Raw genomic sequence first — 24510 nt, 5'->3', positions numbered from 1 at the left:
TTTGAGGGAACCGAGTTCCCAACAGTGGTATCAGAGCCCGAGTTCGACGGGTTATGCAGGAGACAAGATGGAGACCAGTGGCATAACCAATGATGGAGACATGTTCAAGCTGACTGCAGACAATTTCACCTATTGGAGACCGATGATGGAAGATCATCTATACTGCAAAGATTTACAAGAGCCCATTATCCTTGATAAGAGACCGGAAGGGAAAACCGATAAGGAGTGGCAGATTCAGAGTCGTAAAGCGGTAGCTATAATCAGAAAATACTTTGACAAGAGCCTTTTTGAGCACGTGTCCGAGTTCACGAACGCGTACGAGTTGTGGACGAAGCTGGAGTCCATGATTCAGAAGAAGACTCTCAGGAACAAAGCACACCAGTTTGCCGACTTGTGAAGCTTGAATACAAGGACATCATGAGTATGATTGAACACCTCAACACCTACAAAGGTATTGTGAATCAGCTGTCAAAGGTTGAGATAAAAATTGATGACGAGATGCAGGCATTGCTGCTGTTGAGCTCGCTGCCAGAAAGCTGGGATACTCTGGTGGTGACCTTGAATAATTCGACTCCAGATGGAAAATTGAAGATGGATGTTGTGACAGACAGCCTCTTGGGCGAAGAAGCCAGAAAAAGAGAACGAGGTATTTCGAGCACGTCTGAGGCCAACGTTGCTGAGAACAGAGGGAAATCCGACTCCCAAGGACGAAACAAGAGTCAGAGTCGAGATCGTGATAGAAGAGGAAAGTCCAGAGGTCGGTCAAAGCCGAGATATGAGTTGAAGTGCTTTTACTGTGGAAAGACAGGTCACAAGAAGCCAGACTGCTGGACCCTGCAGAATGATGAGAAGAACGACTTTGTGAAGCCAGATCAGATTATTCCCAAGAAGAGGGAAGACAAGAGCACCACTGCAGTGGCTGCCAACCCAGATGCCAAGATATTCCTCCTTGGTGAGGATAATTATTTGAATGTTGCATATGATGATTGCACCTGGATTGTTGACTCCGGTGCCTCCTTCCACGTTACTCCACACAAAGGTTTTTTCTCCTCTTACCGAGGTGGTGATTTTGGAGTCGTGAAGATGGGAAATCAAGTGACCAGCAAGATTGTTGGTGTCGGTAATGTAACCCTCACCACAGATGTCAGATGTCGACTTGTGTTGAAGGATGTGAGGCATGTACCTGACATGCGTTTGAACCTAATCTCAGTAGGCAAGCTTGACGATGCCGGGTTAGTGAACTACTTTGGTAGTGTTAGATGGAAACTAGCCAAGGAAAACTTGGTCGTGGCTTGAGGTAAGAAGGCAGGCTCCTTGTACGTGATGCAAGGAAAGATCAATGACGGAGAAGCCAATTCTGTCCGAGATGAACCTAGCTTAGAGCTATGGCACAAGCACCTCGGCCACATGAGCGATAAAGGGCTTCAGATCCTGAACAAGAAAGAATTACTGACCGGGTTGAAAGGACAAGCATTAGAGAGTTGCACGCACTGCCTAGCTGGAAAGCAGCACCGAGTTTCTTTTGTGAGACCAGATCAACCCAGACGACGCAGGTATATTCTTGACCTCATCCATACTGATGTCTGCTCCATGTCGGAAAGATCCCTTGGAGGAGCTCAGTATTTTGTTTCATTTATTGATGACCATTCCCGCAAAGTGTGGGTATATTTGTTGAAGTCTAAAGACCAGGTACTCCAATCCTTTAAAGAATTCCATGCAATGGTTGAAAGGGAGACTGGCAAGAAACTGAAGGTGGTCCGTTCAGATAATAGTGGTGAGTATTGCGGTCCATTTGCTGCGTACTGCAGAGCGGCCGGGATACGACTTGAGAAGACGCCCCCCAAGACTCCACAGTTGAATGGATTGGCTGAGAGGATGAACCGAACAATTGAAGAGAAGGTACGAAGCATGTTATCCAATGCTGGGTTACCGAAATCATTATGGGGAGAAGCCGTCAGATTTGCTGTTGAATTTATCAACCTTTCACCATCACGGCCACTTGAAGGAGAAATTCCAAAAGAAGTCTGGACAGGTCGAAAAGCGGCCTACAATGAATTGAAGGTGTTTGGATGCCGAGCTTTCATGCATATCCCTAAAGAAGAAAGGGCAAAACTCGATGCAAAGACAAAAGAATGCATCTATCTTGGTTCACCGAGATGTGAGTTTGAGTTTCGACTTTGGGATTCAATCAATAAGAAGATAGTGAGAAGCCGAGATGTGATCTTTCATGAAGATGAGAACATTCATGACATCTCGGAGCCCAAAGTCTGGGTTACTGTCAGACATGAAGAACCCATCCCTCCTGTCTGAGCTGAAGCAGGGGGAGAGAATGAAGAAAATGACGACCAGCAACACGCTGAAGATGACCAAGACAATGAGGTCCGAGTTGATGATGAGATCCAGGATGAGAATGATGAACCGGGTTCTCAAGCTGAAGAACAACTGAGATATCCAATTCGAGAAAGAAGACCCTCTACAAGATACCCATATGATGAATACACCGTTGTAGTTGAAGACGGGTGAGCCTCAGAGTTATGATGAGGTTGTGACGAGCTCAGAGAAAGAAGAATGTGAAAAGGCAATGCAAGACAAAATGAAGTCTCTGCACGAGAATAAGACTTATGAGCTGACCGAGTTGCCAGAAGGAATACGAGCTTTGAAAAATAATGGGTCTACAAGATTAAGAATGAAGAGAACGGGCAGAAGCCGAGATACAAAGCCCAGATTGTAGTGAAAGGCTACAATGAGAAGAAAGGAGTAGACTTTGAGGAGATTTTTTCTCCTGTAGTGAATATGACCTCGGTCCGAACTGTGTTAACTATGGCAGCTTCAATGGACCTCGAGGTAGAACATATGGACGTGAAGACAGCATTTCTTCACGGTGATTTAGAAGAAGAAATTTATATGGAGCAACCTGAAGGATTTCGAGCTCCAGACCAAGAAGACTTGGTATGTCAGTTGAAGAAGAGCCTCTATGGCTTGAAGCAAGCACCTCGGCAGTGGTACAAGAAATTTAAATCATTCATGATTGATCATAAGTTTGAGAAGACAGAAGCCGACCACTGCGTATTTGTAAAGAGGTACGAGGCCGAAGATTTCCTGATATTGTTGTTATATGTTGACGACATGCTTATTGTAGAGAAAGACAAATCGAGGATAGTCGCCCTGAAGAAGGCGTTGAGCTCATCCTTCGCAATGAAGGACCTCAGCCCTGCAAAACAGATTCTTGGAATCAAGATTATTCGAGATAGACAAAAGAAGCTACTGTGGCTGAGTCAAGAGAAGTATATTGAGAAGTTTCTGAAGAGATTCAGCATGGACAAAGCCAAAATAGTGAGCACCCCCCTAGCCGGACACATAAAGCTGAACCAGAAGCAATGTCTAAGATCTGATGAGACAAAGATGAGATGCTGAAGGTCCCGTACCAATCCGTCGTCGGAAGCTTGATGTATGCAATGGTTTGCACTAGACCCGACTTGGCGTACGCTGTTGGAATGGTAAGTTAGTATCTGTCAAATTCCGGCAAAGAACACTGGGAAGCAGTGAAGTGGATCTTCAAGTACCTCCGAGGTACGACCAATTTATGCCTCCGATTTAGAGAAGGTAAAGCTGAGTTGCAAGGCTACTCGGATCCTGATTTAGGGAGAGATTCCGACTCGAGGAAATCGACGAGGGGATACATGATGAGATTTGCCGGAGGAGCTGTCTCTTGGCAATCAAGACTTCAGAAATATGTTACACTATCGACAACCGAGGCTGAGTACATTGCTGCTACTGAGGCAAGCAAAGATATGTTGTGGATGAAGAAGTTCCTCATGGAACTCGGCCATGATCAAGACAAGTACGAGCTGGGTTGTGACAATCAAAGCGCAATCCATCTTGCGAAGAATTTGACCTATCACTCCCGCACTAAGCATATTGATATGAGGTATCACTGGATCCGAGATGTGGTGGAAAGTGGAGAGCTCGAACTCGTCAAAGTGCACACTGACCAAAATTGGTCCGACATGATGACAAAGCCGGTTCCAACAATAAAATTTGAAGACTGCTGTGAAGGAGTCGTGTTGATGCTGAAGCCGACGCATTGAAGTCGGAGGGGGAGATTTGTTGTGCTTCCTCCTTCAATGCTAAGCCCAAGCCCATTGAAGGGTTTCCCAAAAACCCTAAATCTTAAACCCTAGATTCCATCTCCTTTATATATTCATTAGTTGATGGTGGAGGTTAGGTTAGAAGAGAGAGATTAGATTTTTGAGAGAAAATTGTTTGAGCAAAGCATTATGCTTTGCATTTGAGAGATCTCTAGAGAGAGTTTGAGTGAAACATCTCTAGGGTAGTTTGATTATCACCATTGTTGGAAAGGTTGAGCTAACCACCACATTGGTGTATTTGATTCTTTGTAACCATTATCTTCATAGTGGATTTTTTGATCTGGACTAGGTCCTGTTGGTTTTTACTTCTTCATTGGAGAAAGTTTTCTCACGTTAAATCTGGTTGTGTTCTCTTTCTCTCTCTCTATCTCTCTCCTGTTTTGTGATTTTTCGTATTGATTTTCGTTGCGCTGCCCGACCTGGTGAAATTCAGGCCGAGGTATTGCCGAGATCCGAAATCAGGATCTTGCTGACTGACTTCCGCAAAGAAAGGCCCCTGAGCCGAGTTTGAGGGAACCGAGTTCCCAACAAAAGCAAAGTGTTAGAAAGAATACAATTTATCCTGATTTAGTCACCACCACTTGTAACCTATGTCCAGATTGCAAGTAGCTCAAATGATTCTTCCATGTGTTTAGTGAACCTTTACAACTTTAAAGCTTTTGAGTGTTTGGAAATTTTACAACCCATTAAACTTCATGGGTGTCTAGAGTCTATAAACCTCATAATATTTAACATTCACGGTTGTTTAGATACCTTTCAACAACCAAGGTTCTTAGGTTCTTAGCAACCTTACAATATGTTTTCATCGCAGGAAAATGATAATCAAATAATAACTCTCTTAAAGATAAAGTATATAAGTTGAAGCTCTAAGTGGATATGATGATTTCACAAGAATGAGTTTATGGTTGATGGATTTATATATATGGTCTCAATGAATGTTTATGAAGTTCTTTATATTTTTCAAAGTTCTCTTAGATGTGTATGGATGATGCCTAATAAGTTTAAGAGCTATTGGAAGGGTATATAATGATTTCATCAAAAACTAGTCGTTTATAAATGTTATATACGATTTGGATGCAAGGTATACATAATTTTTTTTACCATTATTCAAATTCTTCATGGATTATTTGAATACTTTATTGATAACAAGTGAAAAATGAACAAAAAAATGCATTGTTTATTTGAATACTTCATTGATTACAAGTGAAAAACGAACAAAAAATGCATTTTTTTCACTTTTTTTTACTTTCAAATTGTTTATAACAATATAATAACATACAATTGACTCTTAAATGATGTTTTGAAGATTAAAACTTATTAAAATCATTTTACAAACCTATCTGAATCTTATGCATGATTTTTACAAATAGAAACTGTTTTGTCTAGATGACAGATATGTCCAGCGAGTGGCTGATATGTTTACGTTGGATCTTTGTACCTTCTCTTAGGCATATATGAGGGAGATACCTTAGAGAATAGTGGATCACTATGTAATGTGTACTAATATAATAACGGCATAACCAAAGGGTGGGGTGTGTGCACAGTGACAACTAAAAAATAAAGTTTAGAATGTGTGTATCTTATTAGCGTAACTCTTTATTTATAGATGGATTACTTAGCAAAAGTAGACTTATGAGTCTCTTAGAAATATTGGGGGTCCAGTTTTTGATTCATTGTTGTTGTATTAGGTTTAGTACAATTAAGAAATAGTTTCTTAATTTTCCTCTTAGCCGTTAGCCCTTCTTGGGCTTTTTAGAAAATGAGCCTTATGTTAAGTCCTTAACATAAACCAGTTTGATTTAAAAATAAATTCATGCACGTTTTTAGCTCTTGTAAAAAGGATTATCACATTTAGTGTGTGTGTGTGTGTATATATATATATATGAGAATGATTCGTTTACAAATTTTTTTTGAAATTTTTTACAAATTATACTATGTTCTCTCGGGAGAAGATAGTGTAGTTTGTAAGAGTTTGTAAACAAAAAAGTTTGTAAATATAACATGCCCCATAAATATATATATATATAACTATTTTCATTTATTAGAAAAATATGCCATAATAATTTGTGTAAGAGTCATACAACTTTTTGAGATAATGGAGTGTCGAACTCGTAAAAGAAAACATCATCACACCCTTTGCAACCTTATTTAAGTCCTAAAAGTATGTTATAATAACGGAATGAACTTAGCTTGTTGTGATGAATCTTGTATCTTAATTATTCACATGAAGTTTATGCTTGACTTGTTAAATTTGGCAATAATTGTACTTTGTTAAACTTAATCATCTTTTATCATAGCTTATGACATTAAGCTTCTCTCGAAAGTTATTCATGGTTTGTTATTATTGATTTTGGTCTTGCTCTTTTAATTCCTTCTTGTTTTTTATTAATTTGTTGTTATCTCCAACATTATTTCCTCGTTATCTCAATTTGTTTGGCTCCATTATGTATCTCCACATCTGGTTGATGGTTTTTTTATCTTCATCGAAAATCTTCCCTTTTTGAATCCTTGAAATAATGTACAAATTTTGAAGATTGGGGCTCTTATTATTTTTTCAGAAGCTCTCATTTCTATATAATTTCAAAGGACCAATGTTTGGAATTTTTAGAACCTTATGTTATCATTTGATAACATTGTTTAAAGCAAGTTGAGAGCGTACTAAATTCAACGAACATCCAAACATTTTTAAAGTTTTTTAAGAGAATAAGGAGTTAAAAAGTACATTTAACATCTCAAAATAGTTCTTAAGGATATAAAGTTTAGGAAAAGTTCTTTTAAATGACATAAGGGGATTTTCTTCTGAAATAATAAAAAACTCTTTTAAAAAAGAAGCATTTACATAAAAATTGCATCGATAAGAAAGAAGATAAATATTGATCAAAGTAACATCATAATGAAATATATAGGGATCAAGGCACACATGGATATTCAAGCAAGGTTTATCCTACATTTAATGATAAAAAACAAAATGTAATATCAAATTGAGGTTTTTTTTTTTCAAGCTAAGCATACTTTTCAAGTGAGGAATGCATATATCGTGTAAGGATGCAAAATCATTAAGTGTCATTATGTCATACAATCACCTATCCATAATACCATAAATGTTTGGGGACAGTGATAGTTTTATCCTTATCCATAGTGATTCTTTGCTATTGAGTTTGCTTCCTTTAAATTCTTCATTTTTTTGCACGTGAATCTTTTCTCATTTTCGCTCAATTTTTCCTTTGTCTAAGCATGTTTGGAGTCTTAATATTTGATTGTTATATTCAAAATATAAGTAGAAATTTATAAAGCTATCTCTGTACCTTTATAAATCAAAAGTTAACATCAAATGACATTTAGGCACACCCATTAACTCAATTTATGTCGATATACAATATAAAATATGTTATGATAAGTAAGAAACTTAAGTACGAACACGTGTGAATTCGGGAAATATAACTTATTTTCAAAAGACAATACTTGAAAGATCGTAAAATTGACATTTGAAATATATTATTCTTGTTTCAAGAAAATGCATATATCAAACATTTAATATAAAAAGGTATTTAATTATCCACTTTTCAATTAAACAAGTAATACACTTAAGCACATAATGAAGAAAAGTATAATCCATCATATGAGTTCATATTATTAATATTTTATTTTTCTTAAATATCCAAAGAATTTTACTTAAAATAAAAGGCTCATCGGAGGTTATGTATGTTTAGGCAATTTAGATTGAGCATATTTTGTTGAGATTTTGTCATCTTAGAAAAATACTTTTTGATGCCTTAAGTAAAAAAGAAATTATATATATATATATATATATATATATATATATATATATATATATATAATAGGGGTAAACATTTTTACAGCCACTTTAGATAAAGTTATCTACAACTACTCCAAAACTACGTCGTTTTGATTAATGAACGAAGCTTCTGTAATTTTAGGTGAATTAATAAAGGGTGTTTATGTAATTTTGTTTATTTTTTTATCATATCAATTTTACTGAAATATTCTTCATTAATTCATCTAAAATTACATAAACACCCTTAATTAATCAAAACGACATAGTTTTTGGGGTAGCTGTAGATAATCTTATCTAAAGTGGCTGTAAAGATATTTTTTTCATATACATATAAAGGTAGGATCCTTTAACATCAGTGTCAAATTTAAAATTCTGGGTGTGACTCGGTCCAAAAAAAAAATTCCAATTTTTTTTTTCAAAATAAATATATCGTAATGGACATATTTGAATATTTTTTTGCTTATTGACTTACGTAGGTATGTACCTACAACACTAATATTATCTAAATTATGCACTATGCATAAAATTTTGATTTTATTTATAGTTAGAGATGACATTTACTGAACCTGAAATCCGGTATCACGATCATTATATTTTTGTTTGATCCTTTATTGGATAATAATATGTGATTTGTTATTTTTTATATTAAAATATTTGAAATTTTTATCATTTTTTTAGATATTTGAGTATGTTTATAATTTTTTAATATAAATTATATAATTGCATATAATTACCGGGTCATGCGGTTGAACCAGTGACCCCGTACCTCAACCAGATTAATGACTGAGCCGATTTTAATAACACTGCTATAAAAAAATGAGATAGAAATTTTTGATGGAGCCACTTTTTTTGTGTGTGTAAATAAATTAGTTCTGTCACAATTGTATAAATAGACACACACACACATATATATATATATATATACGGTAAAAATATATTTAAAGTTCATGTACGTGCAGTCATGACAGGTGTATAGTTATGATTATTCATAAATGCTTTCACTTTTTGTATAATTATTATTACCCACATTAAATACTTTAACCTATATATATATATATATATAAATTATATATGGTAAAAATATATTTAAAGTTGATGTACGTGCAGCAATGACATGTGTATGATTATGATTATTCACATTTAATGCTTTCACTTTTTGTATAATTATTATTCCCCTCATTAAATACTTTAATCTATATATATATATATATATATATATATATATATATATATATATATATATATATAATTTGTCACAGGTTGCAGAAAAATCGAACCCTATATATTAACATGTATTTCAACCTTACAATGTATTTAGCAAAATATAATTTAAACAAGATAATTAAAATTTTATTATAGTTCTTATATTCTCAAAATGACTTGTGACATGCAAGGCTCAACCTCCCAAAATTACAAGTTGGATCAATTAAAATTTTAATTGTAAATATATTTAAGACGCAGTTAACGTTAAGGTTAAACGGGTTTAAATATTCTAAAAAAAAAAAAAAATTGTTAATGGGGCTCAGCAGCTGAGCCCAGCGTTGATAATTCTAAAGACAATTCCATGGCCCAAACTCGTATAAGCAAAAATTTCTCATTCTTTCCTTCTCAAAAAATTTAGTTGTTTAACTTTAACCCCTCATAGAGTGGAGAGAGATAAGTGGCAAGCCAGAACTCTTACCTCGTTCTATACACAAGCTCAAAGGTTTGTTTCTTATTGCTTAATTGCACTCTCTGTGTGTGACTGTGTGTGTGTATACACATTTATTCTACCGCGATTTTAAATAAGAAGGGTTTACACTTCATTGCTCTCCCAATAGCTTTTAAGAAACAAACTTACTTTTCCATGTTTTGTTTCTCGTCGACGGAGAGTTTCGAGCCTCTGGTCTAGCACCGGCGATGAGGATGGTCCGGTCCGGTCGGTGGACAGTCGCTGAAGAGAGAGAAATAGATGAGGCGGCTAAAAGAAGTCTTTTTGTTTTTAATTTCCCTAGGTTATAGAAAATAAAGAGTGTTGAGCATGGAGAAACCCTAGTAATTTACGTGCTTGAATAATAAGGAAATAAACGCGTATAGAAAAGAAATAAGAATATTATTTATTTTTAGGGTTTAGTCTTTGTACTTTTCAATCATACAGAACTGTGTCATTTTAAGTGTGAGAAAGACACAAGTAATGGAAAAATTATGAAAGAGAAAGCGGATGTTTTTCTTTTTTAAATTTAAATTTTAAAAAAAAAAATATTATGTTGTATCTTTCTCTTACTTGAAATGACACAATTATATATTCTTTTAAAGTACAAATATTTTTTCTTTATTTTTGTACTAATTTTTATAATTTTATTATGTGAAAAATCTCAATTTTGAGAATGTAATTAGTCACGTTTCTTAAAAAAAAATGCAGGTTTGGAGGTTGTTGAAAATTGTTACAAATCATGGAGAAGACTGCGAACCATTTAAACAACGATGATAGCAAAGAAAAGTAAGTTTGTTTCTATGTTTCTGTTTGCATATTGAATTCTTCAATGCACAATAGGGAAATGAATTGGTGCTTTATCATGTTAGTTTATTCAATTTCTTTATTGTGTTTGCAAATTGCAGAGAAGCACCTCAGCTTACTGCGTTGTTGAAAGAAATGAAGGAAGGACTTGATGCCGTTCGGCATAAAATTCAATCTTTAACTGCCAAGGTTGAATGCACTTTTTCTGCTTCAAGTATTATTTTTTTAACACATTCCTTAAACGTTTTATAATTTAGACTTTATCATCAAATTGATATGTAGGTTGGAATTGATTTTTATTTCTTGCCCTGTCTTTTTTGGTTGATACTTCTTTCTACTGCTACTGCTGTAGCCTTTTTGGAGTACTCATCACGCCTAATCTCTTCAATTAAATTATGTTATAAGTAAATATCGTTGATTGATATACTTATCTTAATAGCAACAATAAGTAATTTGACATACTTATCTTAATAGCAATAATACTCATCACGTCCTCTCCATTTCTCTTATACCAGGTGAAAGAAGGTCAATATCCTACAGCAGATGGTTTTAGCTATCTTGAAGCTAAAAATTGGCTGCTTTTGAATTATTGCCAATCCCTTGTTTATTATTTGTTGCGGAAGGCTAAGGGGCTTTCAGTAGAAGAACATCCTGTTGTTCGAAGTATTGTAGAGATAAGATTATATTTAGAAAAGGTCTAATTTTATTCTTTTGTGTGTTAATCCTCAGGTTAATATGTATATTTACATAATATAATGTGTATCAGACATTTGACATCCTTGTTTCCAATTGCAGATTCGGCCAATTGACAAAAAGCAACAATACCAAATCCAGAAACTAACTAAAGTTAGTGAAAATGCTACCAGAAATGATATTCCAAGCGAGAAGAAGCTAGTTGCATCTGATAAGAGTGAGGATGTGTCAAAGTATCGTCCAAATCCTGACATGCTTGTTAGCAAATTAGATTTAACCTCTCAGGTGATTGTGTGTAATCATATCAAGTGTAAAATTTGTTATGCTGTTGGATGGTAAATTTTTAACATCAGGCAAAAGATATTTCCCTTTTCCTCTCTAACTTAATTCCTGTATGCTGTAGGATGGTCAGGATTCGTATCGTGCTGTAAAATTTGCCCCTACTTCTATGGATCTTGATAAAGTTTCAAAGCACGAAAGAAAGGCGTTGCGAAGAGAAAAAGAGATTCTGAAACAAGCTAAGCAGAGTGATTATATCAGGACATTGATGAATGATATGGAGGAAAGACCTGAAGAGGTGATGTTATAATTTATTTTGGGTGTTTAGTTGTAATGACTTAATGAGTTTATGTAATGATTTTTTTTTGGCTGCTTACTACACAGATAAGAGATTTTGAGGGAACTAGCAGGGAAGTCGATAGACATATTGCCAAGATGGAGGAGCGCGCTCGGCAAGAGGAGGAGCTGTTCAATCGTGTTCCTCTTACAAAAGAGGAGAGGAAGAGAGAAAAATACTTGAAGAAATCAAGATTTGGGTATGGGGATTGTTTGGAATCTCAGCCTGATATTTCTAGTGTTATAAAGCATTGAATGTATGATGACATTTTTATTTATATATATATATATTTCACTTAGCATTTGTGGTTATTCTATTCCAGGTCGCAAGGTCTAACCGAAAGTTTCTTTGATGAAGTCAAAACATTACCCTTTGAAGATAAAGCAGGGGACCAAGTAATGGGTTCTAATAACGGTAGCAGCAGAAATGGGAGACTGAAGAAGCGAAAGGCATGCAATTTTAAAACTTGAAATTTTTATGTGGAAATTATAAATGACTTTTTTAAATTTCATACATTGAATTTTGTTTCAGTTGAACTATGGTGGATGTGGTTTATGCACTATTGCATCTTCATTGCATATAACAGACCTAGTTATTTGATGATCGCCTTCTAGACAGTAGATACTTTTTAGTTTCTGTTGGTCCTTTTTCCATTGTGTGTAACAAACAATCCGTTCAAATAAACAGTCTGTCTTATATCCTTTCCATTATGCAGATCTAGTGTTTTATAATTTAAATTTATTGAATATATTCTTCTATGAAATGGTCCCTTGCAATCTAGCCTCATGGCTGCTCACTAGAATCTCAGAACTGTTTATCTTAGCCAACAAAAAATCTTATTGGGATCTGTACTTTGCGAAAGCATGTTATTTCCTGCTATGTTTTGCCTGTCTAAGCATGTTGATTTGGTTATTGGTCTAATAATTGTTGTTGTGTCATGTTTAAAGCCGGTTATGAAAATTTTCTAGTATATGTACCAGTTATTTATGATTGTCATATGATGACCATAATAAAAAATACTGTTGAAATACCCTTTGAAATAATTTAATCATCAAGACAAATTTCTATATATTTGAAGATTGAATTCCTTCCTGCAACGGATATACACTTTTCCTTATCTAAATTTTATGTGACAATTTTAATTTCAAAAGAAAAGGAGATTTTGGCTCAAGCTGTGCCTTCTTAATTTTAATTACTTTGGCATCTTTTGTGTTAGCTTATGCAATATGCAATTGAGTTGGTCGAATTGTACTGTTTCAATAGGTTCGGGGACTAACAATTTTGGCTTCCTTGCAGAGGAGACACTGAAGAAAATTTGCATTTCAGCTTACAGCACTGAACTTCTATCTGAAAACGGACCACTTCGTGCTGTTGGAGGAAGTAATGTTAGATTCAATGCAAGGGAATGTAAAAGCTAGAGTTAGTATTGAGGCATTCCTCCCCGTTTATTTGACTTTCCTGGTTCCCGTTGATTTCTAGGTGCGAGGTGTGGAACTGTTTCTAAACTAGTGGGATTTTTTATTTTAATATTTTATTGTCTTTTTTGTTATTAACGTAATCATCATCCTAATCGGCTCGGGTGCTTGGGTTATCGAGAACATGGATTGGAGATTATAAAAGAAATGAAATGAGTGTTTTTTTTGGCTATTATCACTAAGTCCCCAATTCTGTGACATCTGGATTTTTCATCCACCTTTATATAATCAGGTCGAGCGGTTCATATCAAACCTCATATTTGTTGAATATTTATTGAAAGTGAAGTTTTTATTTGCGAATTCAATACCCTAGTCGGAGGGCTAACGTGTAGGCGACCGTTTGGTGCTGTATACTGGACCCAAAGATAAAGGCTCCATCTCTGAATTCTGAACAGACTCATGATTTGGCTGCTTCATAATGATCAACCCATTAAACTCAATGTTGTAAAAACCATACATTGTGCTATATGCCTATATGGTAGTTAACAAAATTGTGCATGAGACATGCATAATTTGTAAAACCAAGGGCCCTTTTTTTTTTTTTGGTACTCTTATAATAATCTGATAGTGCGCGAGAGCGCGAGCGCAAATATGGAGGTTTTAATCATGCATGCTATTCTTGAAAAGGTATAGACACCAACATATCTCATCGCTAAACTTTCGAAATTCGACTTTTTTTGTTTATTTATGTATTGTGGTTATTTTGTTAAGAAATTAGCAACTTGGGTTTCACAACTTAACAAATATAATACTTCGATTTCTGCCAATCACATCTGCTTCTATCTATTAATATACAGGAATACACACTTGCACAAATGGTTAAGAGGAAGTAAAAAGTTGTAATGATCAAATGGTAAGGAAGTTATCTACCGTAAAGCAGAAATGCCCTTAAAAAGTTAAAACTAATTGATTTTACTCTCAAAAATAATAATCGCAAGAATACTGAATATGTATAATTTGGACATAATCGGGGGAAATATATTTCACCATGACTAGAGTGCCTCATGGCTGACTTTCTTAGTGCGATAGAGTGCCCAGGCTGGTGGTTTCTCTTCAGTATTGGTTTCATTAAATGGATATGTTTCAGTCAACTTCAGAACTATTCCTCGCAGGTCGGGTGGTGTTGTACAGATAAAGACCACATACAAGCATTGCACAGCCAAGTAGAAAAAATGGGCTCAGGCTTGTTCCCTCAGGAAGATATGGTAATGGAAGGGAAAGAACATAAACCGAAATTGGCACTGCAATAATCATAAGAACACATGAGCTGAAAAGCTCAAAAAGACAAGATGTACAGAAGACCTTAAGCAGACATGTTTTGCTGGAATTCAGCAGAAAGCATAAAAGAAATGGCACATATATATATATATATATATATATATATATATATATATATATAGAGAGAGAGAGAGAGAGAGAGAGCGAGAGAGAGAGAGAGAGAGAGAGTACCTGACAACATTACCATAAGAGAAGAAACAACTGCGGATGAAGACTTTAGTACATTAAGCAGGGATATGTTGAATGCTAAATTGGTAATTATGTAAAGTAACGGAAGCAAGGGTGCGCCATCATGACCTGAGACATTGAAAGGGAAGAAACTACTTAGAACAACTTGGGTAAAAAAGATTTTCAACAAGATACAAAATCATTAGAGGGGAAGAAGAGCTAACAAATTTTCACTGTCATTGTGGTTGCCTGACAGTTTATATTTATTTTTACTTGATTAGGAAAAGAAGACAAGAGAAAAGCCAAATAGGAAATTATTACTCCTTTACAATTATGAGTTTTAATTTAATTTCACAAAAAAGTAAGACATAAATTATTGTCACCAAGTGATCTTTTATATTGAATGGGGTTAAACCAGTCTTATGTATATTCACCTTCTCATAAGAAGGTTTATGATCCGAGTACATTAGGTAAGGCATTGTATTGTGATATGAACCTTGTGAAAACCACATCACAAAAGCTAGCCATTGTGTTAAAAGAGCCCAAGGCCATATAAATCCCATGTCAAAATCCCGGACTTATGATGTAGGACCCAAGTCTTATACCTTGCAATTGGATCATAACATTCCACCCTGCTCTGCAGCACCCATCACCACCCTCAACACTTGTTTGCAACTAAGTGACATGGTGGAAGGCTCTGGTGCCAATTAATACAAACATTGGGAGAACCATACTACAAAAGCTAGCCATTGTGATTGGCGAATCTGAGGTCATATGCTTATGATGTGAGACTCATGTCCTTTATCTTGAATTTGGATCTAAACACAATAAAAGGAAAGCACCTCCGAGAATAATCTCATACCCATAATAGATAATACCTAGTATGATAGTGTTTTAACAGCAAAAGAATAAAAGGAAATGCAGACGAGTAAGAATAGAAAATAATGTAGCAAAGATATGTTATTGCATTGCTATTGATCTATTAGAGCTTACTTGGTTTATCAGCTCCAAGGTTTAGAAAGCAATCAGCCGCACTTTTAAGATAAGAAGGAAGTTGAACAAGTGGTATGCCTTTCAAGTTACAAAGTAAAGGTAGAAAGAGAAGTACGAAGAGAGCCTACAACATATATCAGAAGCCAACCGTAAATATACCTGCCAATTATTATTCAAGTAATATACATAAAGTAGACAAAATCCAAAATAAATTTGAAATGCCAATAAGAGAAAGTATTAAGGGGGCGAGCTAGAGCAGTGGTAAAACTGTTCCTTCATGACTGAAAGGTCATGGGTTCGAATCCAGAAAACAACCTCTTTGCAATTATGCAAGGGTAATGCTGCGTACAAGGATTTTTTCCACCCCACACTCGCTAGTCGGGTTTAACGGGGAGTGGTTCATATTCAATAAGAGAAAGTATTCTGGACTTAAGTCAATGCTGTGCTACCATTTCAAAAATTGTCTTGCCAACGAGCTTGCTGCTCAATTGGCACCAGCTGAAATCTCTAACTTGAGTCTGATGATGATGTTGGAGGTTAGATCCTCCACCGAGCCACCTATCCCCCTCCCCTACCCAGGTGCTTGCACCTCCAATGGAACCAAAGTGGAAAAAAATATGCACTGTTTACTTAAGTTTTACAGAAGAAAAAGTAATGATCAAAACCAACTCAGAAGAAATCTGTCAGAATCAATTATGTGTTTTGACCAAAGTCCATGTGCCTAATGCCCAGAAAAAATAATGAAAAAAGCGGGCACGTGGTTCAAGTGGATCCCCAGAACATGAAATTAACTGAATAGGCATACTGACTGTAGTAGCAACTTATACAGGTCTAAATATGAAATGAGGTATGAATCATAGTTCTAATATTTTAAAATAAATTTTATATATTCCCTGCTCCAGATACTAGAATAAATATCTGACGGGAGGTAACTTATGGTGCCTTGTCAGCATTGGGAACTGAGGACAGTAAGCTTCTTTATGCAAGATATTCAATGGTCTTAACAGTTAGAACTATAAGTCAGATAGTGAATTCAAATATCGAGGTTTAGTAAAACAATTCCTCCCCATGAGACAAATTTCAGATAAAATTTCCTCAGGCTCTGTTACCGTTGAATTTTTAGGGTTTGGAAGGAAAAGGGAACAGAATATTTAACTAATAGGACTCTGAAAATTTTATGTGATGTGATATAAAAAATTGATCAAATACTCCTATTTATACTACCATTTTAGGTCAAGTACAAGTGTCATACAACTAGTACAAGCATAACTCAATATTACTCCAGAGTCCAAAATAAAAAGACTCCTAACCCAACAATAATCCAAGCATTCTAACAGTTACCATTTGCTATTTATCAGGCGACAAACAAAAGCAATACATTTTGAATGATCTAACAAGATAAAAAGCTATTACTAAGAAATCAGCATACAAAAAAGGAAAACTAGAAATTATTTTGGTTTTATTTAAGTCATTTACAGATTTTTAAAGGTACAATTATTTCACTGAAATTTATGTTGCAGCAATCATTATATTTAAATCTCTGCATTAACATAGCAGGCAATACCTGAAACCCAGATCCAAAAGAATTGACCACAAATATGTCCAGTGACTTGCGCTGCACGTGAACACATTAAGGACTTCAAATCATGACTATGCACGAAGCCAAGATGAACTATGATCCAGTGACCATAAAAATACCCCCTCCCCCCTTTAAAAAGAGGGAAAAAAGAAGAAAACATACCTTTAACCGAGTGGCAGAATCAATGAAAACAGACTCCTGCCATACATGAAAATGCAAAGATTATAATGTTTCCTAACAGGGTTTAACTAAAAATCGATATCTACTTACTTACTAACCTTGATTACAGAAGCCCCAGCTTGAAAGGCACAAGAAACTATCATCAATGCTGGCCAAAAGAAGTCAACTTTAGAAAGCATTTGGCCTGCATTAAAGCCACTGCAATTATGGGAGACAAATGATCAGATGGGGCCTACTTCATTTAGATTGAAAGCGGAAACACATATCAATCTAGAGTCTAGGCACTGACTGCATGACATTTGTACCCCAACAACCACAGTGAAAAGGCAGGACAAATTTTACATCTATCAAACTTCTTGAGCCTGTTATAAGTAGTAGCTAGCAACCAAAGTTCCTAACAATTTAATGACACTTCCTAAAAACAGATTATTATAAGTGCAACAGATATTACTGGGAAAGTTACAGAAATGAGTACTTGGTAAACCTATTTCCAATTTAAGAATAATTAACCACGCAAGTGGTTAATCAATTCAGTGGGTGTTTACTCATTAACTTTTTTTTGAACATTATTAACAACTGAGTGGTTAACTATTCCTAATTTGGAAATATTTATACCGAGAACTTCTTTATGGCAATTTTCCCAACATTATTTGCCTCCTCAAACAGAGAAAAGGGGAACAAAATGTTAATATTTTACACCAAATGAGAAAAAGTACAATTTCAAAACCTTTCTGTCCATAACAATTATAAGCTGATAACAAGTAACTCGTGTATTTTTTAAAGGTAAACTTCCATTTTAGCCCCCCCAAAACATGTGACATCAATTGGTTCGAAGAAAACCAACATCAATTTGTTCCTCCAAAGAAAGTTGACATCAATTTAGTCACTTAATCATAGAAAGTGACATCAATATGGTCCCTAAATTGGAAAGTACATTAATGTTGTTCTCATCGTCTATACACAGAAGGACAACTTTCATGTCATTTTTTATGGTTGAGGGGCTAAATTGATGTCAACTTACATCACAGAAACAGTTATGTCACATGTATCTTTAGGGGCAAATATGAGTATTTACTCAAAAAAATTTAATTGTGAAGGGGGGTCAGAAGTAAGTCCGATATTTTCAAGTTAATATCATTTGTCAAAGCTCATTCACTACAGATTTTTTATTGATGTTAATTTGAAGAAAACAATTCCTTTATGCCCAAAAGAAAGCAACCCACCCATTGTAACAAGTTTTCATATAGGCATTCCACCTAGTTAGTGTACTCAACATGAGAAACTGAATATGGGGAAAACTGATAGGGATTATTGTATTTCTCCAGATATTAAAGTTAAAATACCTTGCAATAGCCAGCACAACACCAGCAGCTACAAGAAAGCACCCAGCAAGTTGGTTGATTGAGTACCTTCTCCCCAAGAGAAGAGTAGAAAACATTAACTGCCAAACCAAAAAAGTCTGCAATAAAAATAATCATAAATAGTGTTTTGATAATATTTTGTTATAAATAATGATGCATTAAAATAACTAGCACACTGACTTCATAAATAGCCATCAGTGGTGGACAATAATCCATCCATTTGAAAAGTTAAAGGATATGAATGAGAGAATATTGAAAGGACATGTGCCTGAAATATTACCTAAATTCCAGGATAATAATGTATGATTCTCCCTATTATATCATAATAATTCAGGTTACTTTATAAACATTCCTGCTATAGATTTTACTGCAATATTTTGTCATTTTCTTCCATCCCTGTTGAAAGAAAAGGACAGGCTAGCAGGCAAATGCAGCCATGCGGTCGTAACATACTGAATATGTTTTAAAATAACAAGCCTCTGACACTTTAAGAGTGATCGCTACATGCTACCTTAAATATGGTGATGAAATGGCTTGGATATGATGCCATCACAGTGAGATGCATAACAGATTCAATCTTTGAACAAATATGGACTGCATTGTCCTTAGGGAAACAAGTTGGATATTGCTAGTTGTGTCAGTATTTTTGGAAGGAAAAAGGAGAAAATGAGTTTAAGAAAACATTTGGTTAGTAGTGAGAAGATAAAGCAGTCTAAGTTTCTAAGATGATACAAGTTGATAAACGTCAAAACTCCCTGACTTATAGTCATTGATAACAAATTAGCAGGTTTATGTTATTGCTCAACAATATAATGTCCCAATTCTGAATATATTACAAATTCCATCATGCTGGTCAGAGACCACTGAGGCACTGACTAAACCAATCAATGCCACAGTATTTCCAGTAAGTTTACAAAACTCAAGTACTGCTGCATAGCATGCCATCTATGTTATGTAAAACGAAAGCAGATTTTCTCAAATAAGACCATGCCAAATGTATGACAAATGATAATTTGAAAACAAAGTAAATTTCACAGATATATAAAATAAAGGGCAGATGTATATTGTTTAAAATAAGTACAAAATTGTATTTTTGTTATTCACCCTCTCTCGTCCTTTGATGACAATGGCTGCTTAAAATATTTAGATACCTGATTCAACACGGGTATGACTGGTCCGGGAAGTAAGGCTGCAGAAGTTAACCAACATTCAGTTTAGAAACACCGAAAGCAAACAGATAGAGTATGCTTGTTTCTGTAGATGGAAAATTCAGAGCAGAGCGAAATGGAAAGATTTTGATTTCCATTCATTGTTGCTTGGTAGAGGGTGGAAACTCACTTTCAAGGTACAAATCACAACGAAATGCAGCCTCTGCTTTTGTTCTTTCTTCTATAAACATTTCAAACTTCACATTTGCTTTTTTTCATTTCACACTTTTTTTAATCTCCAATAATAATAATAATAATAATAATAATAATAAAGTCACTTATTCCCTATTAACATTTAACAGTAAACTCCAGCATAGCTTCGTAGCACCAAACATTATAAAATCAAATAATAATAATTTATTTAGATACACAAATTAAGACAACTCAAATAAGAATATAAAACGGTAAAAAACAAAACGAGAAAAGGAATAATCAGTTACCTCCAGCAGACATTCCAGTAGCCACCCCCAAAGCTTCTAGAAACCCAATGTACAAAAAACGCAATTTGGGAATTGCTAGCATCTCATCGGTTACAATCCCCGCACGGTATCGGATATATAAGATGGTAAAATATATAACAACATACCTACGTTACACAAACAACAATTACTTCCAAGATACGCAACATAACCAATCGCACCATAAACCCTAAAAAAATTTAATAACAATGATAAATACATAATTTTTGACAGCGAAATAAATAAATAAATAAATAAATGGAATCACTAAGATAAATAAGAGGCAACAAATTTTAATTAATAGGTAAATGTAAGAGGTGTTACCCAAAAGTAGTGAGCTGAGCGAGAAAAAAGGGGTAATCTTTCATGGGAACAAGAGCAAGTTTATAAAGCACGCGATTTGCTACTGCTAATGTGACGGTAATAGCGGAACTCAATAAAATTACGGTGGTGCCACTGCCCGAGGATGAGGGTTTGCTTGAGTTAGAGCTTGAAGCTCGAAATTTGAAAATGCTTCGTTTGTTGTTGAATTTGCCGTTTACAGGTAAATGTAACGGTGACTTTGAAGAGAATGACATTGGGAAAAGAGGATTCTTCAGCTTTGTTTGGTTGACGTCGTTCGAAGCAAAACGCAGAGGGAAGGAATGAAATGAGAACGTTGAACACAATGCCATAGTTTCATCAATTTGCAAGAGGAACCAGTCCTGGTTGGTGCGGAGTGCGTATTGCGTACGTTCACCCACTCGCTGAAATTAATGAATTACGTCGTCTGACGTAATAAATATGATAATAGAATTATTATAAATGTTGTATAAAAACTCGAACTTTATAAATTTTTGCAGTGATAGAAAAATTTAAAACATGGCATGAGGATTATGACAGATAGCAACCACTTCATGGTTCTCGATTACATTTTAACAAATTGACAAATAAAATCAAGATTTTGAAATGAGAATAACTAACGGTCTCATGGTTGATGATAATTATTATGTATGTGAAAATCTTGCATTCTATATGTTACTATGCAAAGAACTAAACTTTATTGCATTGTAAAATTGCATGGAGTTGTTGAACCAAAATCCTAGTTTATTTTAGCTATGCTAGGGTTAGGGTTAGGGTTTTTTGTTTTCGTCTTTCCCTTAGGGAGGATGATTGAGGATGGACAACGTGGAGATGACGAAGACGAGTGGATGGTGCAAACAAATAGAGATGAAGTGGATGAGGAAGAGGCTATTAAAGCATATGCTCAGACAGAAGAAGATGACCCCTTGAATCCGTATTACCAATTTGATGTGTTGGAAAAGCTAGAGGAATGCAAGAAATGGAGGAAGGCCCTGATTTTGAAGTTGATGGAGAAAAGATTGGGGGAAAAATTTTTGTGGAGCATTAAGCTCTGGAATATGGAAGGAGAATACAAGGTTCTGGACCTAGAGAATGATCACTACATGGTTGAATTCAAGAAAACCCAGGATTATCTCTTTGTTTAGCAACAAGGACCTTGGATCGTTGCAGACCACTACCTTACAGTGCAACATTGGAGGCCTAACTTTGATCCACATAATGACAAAGTAAAGAAGTTAGTAGTTTGGATCAGAATACTTGGTGTCCCTCATGAATTCTACACTTGCAAGGATTTATGGAGGATGGGAAACATGGTGGGAAGGACCCTTAGAATTGATTAGAGCTCCCTACGCTTCACGGGGTAGAGCCAAGATGAGGTAACTGATCATGGCAGGTTTGCTCGTATTTATATAGAAGTAAATCTTAGTAAAAGTTTACTTTCAAAATTCAGGATTGGCTAGAGACAGCTTTACGTTGGCTATGAAGGTCTCCATCTTATCCGTTTTTCTTTGGTCAGTATGGCTATAGGAAAGACCGGTGTTCAATTAACCCAGACAACCATAACAAAACTGAGGAGATATTGGGGGATACATAACATTGTCACCAAGTTGCTCATAGCCATGGTGAAGGAAAAACTCCATAAGGCATTGAGAAAAGCCAAGAAGCTGATGGTTTTGGAAACTGGATGACAGTCTAGAGACAAAACAAAAATAGGAGAACATCTCAACATCAAAAAGTTAAGGAGGTAGGGTCAAAAAAAGATAAATTTATTGGAGAACATGCTCATCATGTCAACAAAGAAAGGTTTTCAAGATCAAGGTTTGCAATGTTAGGGGATGATAAGAAGGAGGAAAATCCCAAGGTGCCCAGTCCATCAACAAGCTCGGAGGAAAAAAGTTCAGGATACTCAAATGCGAGTGGGGTAGCAAAGAAGAGCTTAGATACAAGGAGGAGGAAAAATAGATTAGGTAAAGGAGAAGTTAATCTCTCCTATAGACCAAATGCCAAGCTGGCAGAGAAGCAAACAAAAGTGAGCTCTTTGAGCCAAGAGGGAAAGGCGCCTCAGATTCAAAAATCCCTGCAAAGAGAGGGTATAATTATAAGTAAAGGTGGTGCTGGCCAGAATTGGACTCGCAATCCTAGCATTCATGGCAGTAGTTCTGTGAAGACTCTGTTTTCCAGCAAGGGTCCATTCCTAGGAGGTGTAAATGATATGGAGCTTGGGAAACCCCTGAATCCAAGTCACGTAAAAAAGGAGAATATTCCAGGTGCATGTGATGAAAGGGAGAGGTTTGCTCAGGTTAGCAGAGATTTCATGGTGCTAGATGATATCACTAATATGGGTGTTGTGACTGATCCTAATGGATTGGTCTAATTGGGAGTTCTGCCTCCCCTGTTCTACCTTATCATTTTTTGGGTTTTTAATGATAATGTGTACTTGGAATTGTAGAGGAGCGGGGAAGAAGGGTTTCTCCTATCTTATAAAAGACCTAGTCTACCAAAATAAGATTCAAGTGCTTGTTTTGCTTGAAACGAGATTGAGTGGCAAAAGAACTGATAAAGTTATTCGAAACCTAGGTTTTGACAACTACTTTAGACGGGAATCTGTAGGTTTTTCTGGTAGAATCTGGATCATCTGGAATAAAAGTGAGGTGAATATCTGTATCCTCGAGGAAGAGGAGCAGTTTATCCATTCCAAACTCTGCTAGTTGGGTAATGGTAAGGAGGAATTTTTCACTTCTGTATATGGCAGTCCTTGGAGGATGAAAGAAGGCTGCTTTGGGATAGGTTGAAGAATATTGAGACTAATGGTGTTGATGAATGGGCTGTGATGGGTGATTTTAATGCTCTTTTGGAGGAAAATGATAAGCAAAGTGGAAATGGAGTGTGTTGGGGCAACATCTAGGAGTTTTCAAATTACTTAGATGACTGTAGTTTGTCGAATGTAGGTTTCTCTGGACCTAAGTTCACTTGGAAAAGAGGATCCCTAGAAGAGAGGATTCATAGACTGGTGGTGAATCAGGCTTGGCATTTAAATTCCCCTAACAAGTTTCTGTCTCACCTCAATTTTAATGGGTCTGATCATAGACCTCTTCTTTTGAGTGGAGAGGCTCAATTTCTTGCCCCGGAAGGTTCGAAACCTTTCAGATCTTTAGTTGTATGATTGACAAATGAAGATTTTGGTGAGATGGTGAACTCTTGTTACTAGAACAACTCCACGTGGGAACTACTGGGGATAAGTTCCATCGTGAAGCTTCCTTGTGGCACCATGACAAGTTTAGAGCTCTTCATAGAAAAAAGAAGCAAACACAAGGCAGGATTAGAGGAGTGGATGCCCAACTGTGTAGGGGTCTTGATAATGCTTTGGAGCGGCTGCACAACTCCTTTTGGCAGGATCTCAATACTATTTACATCGAGGAGGAGCTTACTTGGTTCCAACGCTCTAGATGCAAATGACTTGCCTTGGGTGAGAAGAATTCTAAGTTCTTCCATTTGGTCACTATTGCAAGGACTAGAAAGAATACAGTGAAATATCTTTAGAATGATGAAGGCATTTGGATGGATGATCTGGATAAGTTGAAGCTCCTTGTAGTAAATTTCTTCAAGCATCTATACACCGAGGAGTCTCCTTCCGAAACTGCTCTTTGTATTAGTGGTATGTTCCCAAATTTAATTAGCCGAAATTGGAATAATATTGGAGTCACCCCTGGTTTGGAGG

General features: G+C 35.7%; 3 protein-coding genes across 6 annotated transcripts; 2 read left to right on the top strand and 1 right to left on the bottom strand.

The window, feature by feature from the left end:
• Window positions 1–9554: 9554 nt before the first annotated feature.
• LOC133314303 (uncharacterized) lies at window positions 9555–13389 on the top strand. Its single transcript, XM_061515766.1, has 9 exons — window positions 9555–9649; window positions 10346–10423; window positions 10543–10630; window positions 10957–11136; window positions 11237–11419; window positions 11538–11711; window positions 11798–11949; window positions 12073–12199; window positions 13047–13389. Exons 2-9 carry the CDS (start codon window positions 10377–10379, stop codon window positions 13056–13058), a joined length of 963 nt encoding a protein of 320 aa, XP_061371750.1. The 5' UTR covers window positions 9555–9649; window positions 10346–10376; the 3' UTR covers window positions 13059–13389.
• Window positions 13390–13991: 602 nt separating this feature from the next.
• LOC133314295 (protein CLT2, chloroplastic-like) lies at window positions 13992–21152 on the bottom strand. 4 transcript variants are annotated; one of them, XR_009751933.1, is made up of 11 exons: window positions 20775–21152; window positions 20433–20578; window positions 19936–19973; window positions 18767–18882; window positions 17522–17621; window positions 17406–17441; window positions 17229–17279; window positions 15665–15788; window positions 15277–15435; window positions 14675–14800; window positions 14455–14466 (listed from the first exon to the last, which is right to left on the bottom strand). XR_009751933.1 is itself a non-coding variant. In XM_061515747.1 (10 exons), exons 1-10 carry the CDS (start codon window positions 21122–21124, stop codon window positions 14309–14311), a joined length of 1245 nt encoding a protein of 414 aa, XP_061371731.1. In that variant the 5' UTR covers window positions 21125–21152; the 3' UTR covers window positions 13992–14308. The 4 variants fall into 4 exon arrangements, 3 of the variants coding, with proteins under 3 accessions (XP_061371731.1, XP_061371732.1, XP_061371733.1); XM_061515747.1 differs by lacking the exon at window positions 15277–15435 and having other exon boundaries at window positions 13992–14466; XM_061515748.1 differs by lacking the exon at window positions 15277–15435 and having other exon boundaries at window positions 13992–14466; window positions 18767–18864.
• A 2069-nt stretch (window positions 21153–23221) lies between these two features.
• LOC133314310 (uncharacterized) lies at window positions 23222–24248 on the top strand. The gene is made up of 4 exons (XM_061515772.1): window positions 23222–23443; window positions 23545–23626; window positions 23741–23923; window positions 24001–24248. The coding sequence occupies exons 1-4, from the start codon at window positions 23222–23224 to the stop codon at window positions 24246–24248; spliced, it is 735 nt and encodes a 244-aa protein (XP_061371756.1).
• Window positions 24249–24510: the final 262 nt, after the last annotated feature.

Source organism: Gastrolobium bilobum, unplaced genomic scaffold, assembly GCF_033153095.1.
Source record: "Gastrolobium bilobum isolate Gb01-03AN ecotype WA unplaced genomic scaffold, APGP_CSIRO_Gbil_v1 utg12160, whole genome shotgun sequence".
In the NCBI taxonomy this organism is placed as follows: domain Eukaryota; kingdom Viridiplantae; phylum Streptophyta; class Magnoliopsida; order Fabales; family Fabaceae; genus Gastrolobium; species Gastrolobium bilobum.
This window is presented reverse-complemented; position numbering and strand designations above follow the sequence as displayed.